The sequence below is a fragment of the Cyprinodon variegatus genome, unplaced genomic scaffold, assembly GCF_000732505.1.
Source record: "Cyprinodon variegatus isolate N-32 unplaced genomic scaffold, C_variegatus-1.0 Scaffold1166, whole genome shotgun sequence".
Classification (NCBI taxonomy): Eukaryota; Metazoa; Chordata; class Actinopteri; order Cyprinodontiformes; family Cyprinodontidae; genus Cyprinodon; species Cyprinodon variegatus.
Genome location: NW_015151619.1, coordinates 165,079 through 166,119, shown reverse-complemented (window position 1 = coordinate 166,119; position 1,041 = coordinate 165,079). Strand labels below are relative to the sequence as shown.

The following is a 1,041-nucleotide window of genomic DNA, read 5'->3' as shown; positions in this document are numbered from 1 at the left end:
TCCAGCCAAGGACCAGCCAAGGCCAGGCAAAAGACCAGCCAAGGACCAGCCAAAGACCAGCCAAGGACCAACCAAAGACCAGCCAAGGACCAACCAAAGATCAGCCAAAGACCAGCCAAGGACCAGCCAAAGACCAGCCAAGGACCAACCAAAGACCAGCCAAGGACCAACCAAAGATCAGCCAAGGACCAGCCAAAAACCAGCCAAAGACTAGCCAAGGACCAACCAAAGACCAGCCAAGGACCCATCAAGGAACGAATATATGGTTATATTAACCTAATATGAATGTTTGACTTTTTTCCAATGTGTGATATCCTTACAGCTGAACATCAAGCAGCACTCGTTTGTCTTCTCCAACATGTATCCTCCAGCTGCAGTCCTCTCCTTCTCCGTACCATTCAGGCCAGTTTGGGGACAGAATCACTCCTCCTGGACCCGTCAGGTCGCCACCACACTGGGCTGCAGGGGATTGAAAAGGCAGCGTAAACAACAGCCAGTAAGTAGTTGATTTGTATCGAAGACTAGATATACATTTTTTAAATTTTATTTTAGAATAATAAACTAAAACTGGAATCTGTCGAAACACCACAGATAGCATCACTATAAATAGAATGAGAGCTGTCTCAGTTTAAGGAAAAACAAATAGTTTCTGACAGCAGTGAGTTTGAGATTATAATTCTACTGTGGTCAAATAAAGTCAACCCTGACAAGTACTGCAGCATCAGTTTAACAAACCTTGACTGCTGTGACTTCTAAGGTTATTTATCTCTGTTGTTCTGCTGCTTCTTCCAGTAAAGATGACACATATTTGGCAAATTGTCTATGTCCGTTGACAAACTTCTATTTAAAGGTTACAGCAACAAATGTTTTATTATCATTATTTTTCCAAAAATCTATAGGTGTGCCGAATAAAAGTATTAATTTTATTTCTGTAATGGTGCCAAGAAAGATTTGGCTCCAAAAGGAAAAGTAGGTTGAAGCCCCATAATAGTCCATTCACATTGAACACAGAACCTGCAAAAAAAATCTCCAGTTTTTGTA

General features: G+C 41.5%; 1 protein-coding gene across 1 annotated transcript in view; it reads right to left on the bottom strand.

Annotated features, from left to right (window-relative positions):
- Positions 1-1,041, bottom strand: part of sez6l (seizure related 6 homolog (mouse)-like) — a 184,540-nt gene that overhangs the window by 44,060 nt on the left and 139,439 nt on the right. Inside the window, exon 9 of the mRNA XM_015400958.1 lies at positions 321-459. Coding sequence (XP_015256444.1) covers positions 321-459 — 139 coding nt within the window. The remainder of the gene's footprint in view (positions 1-320; positions 460-1,041) is intronic.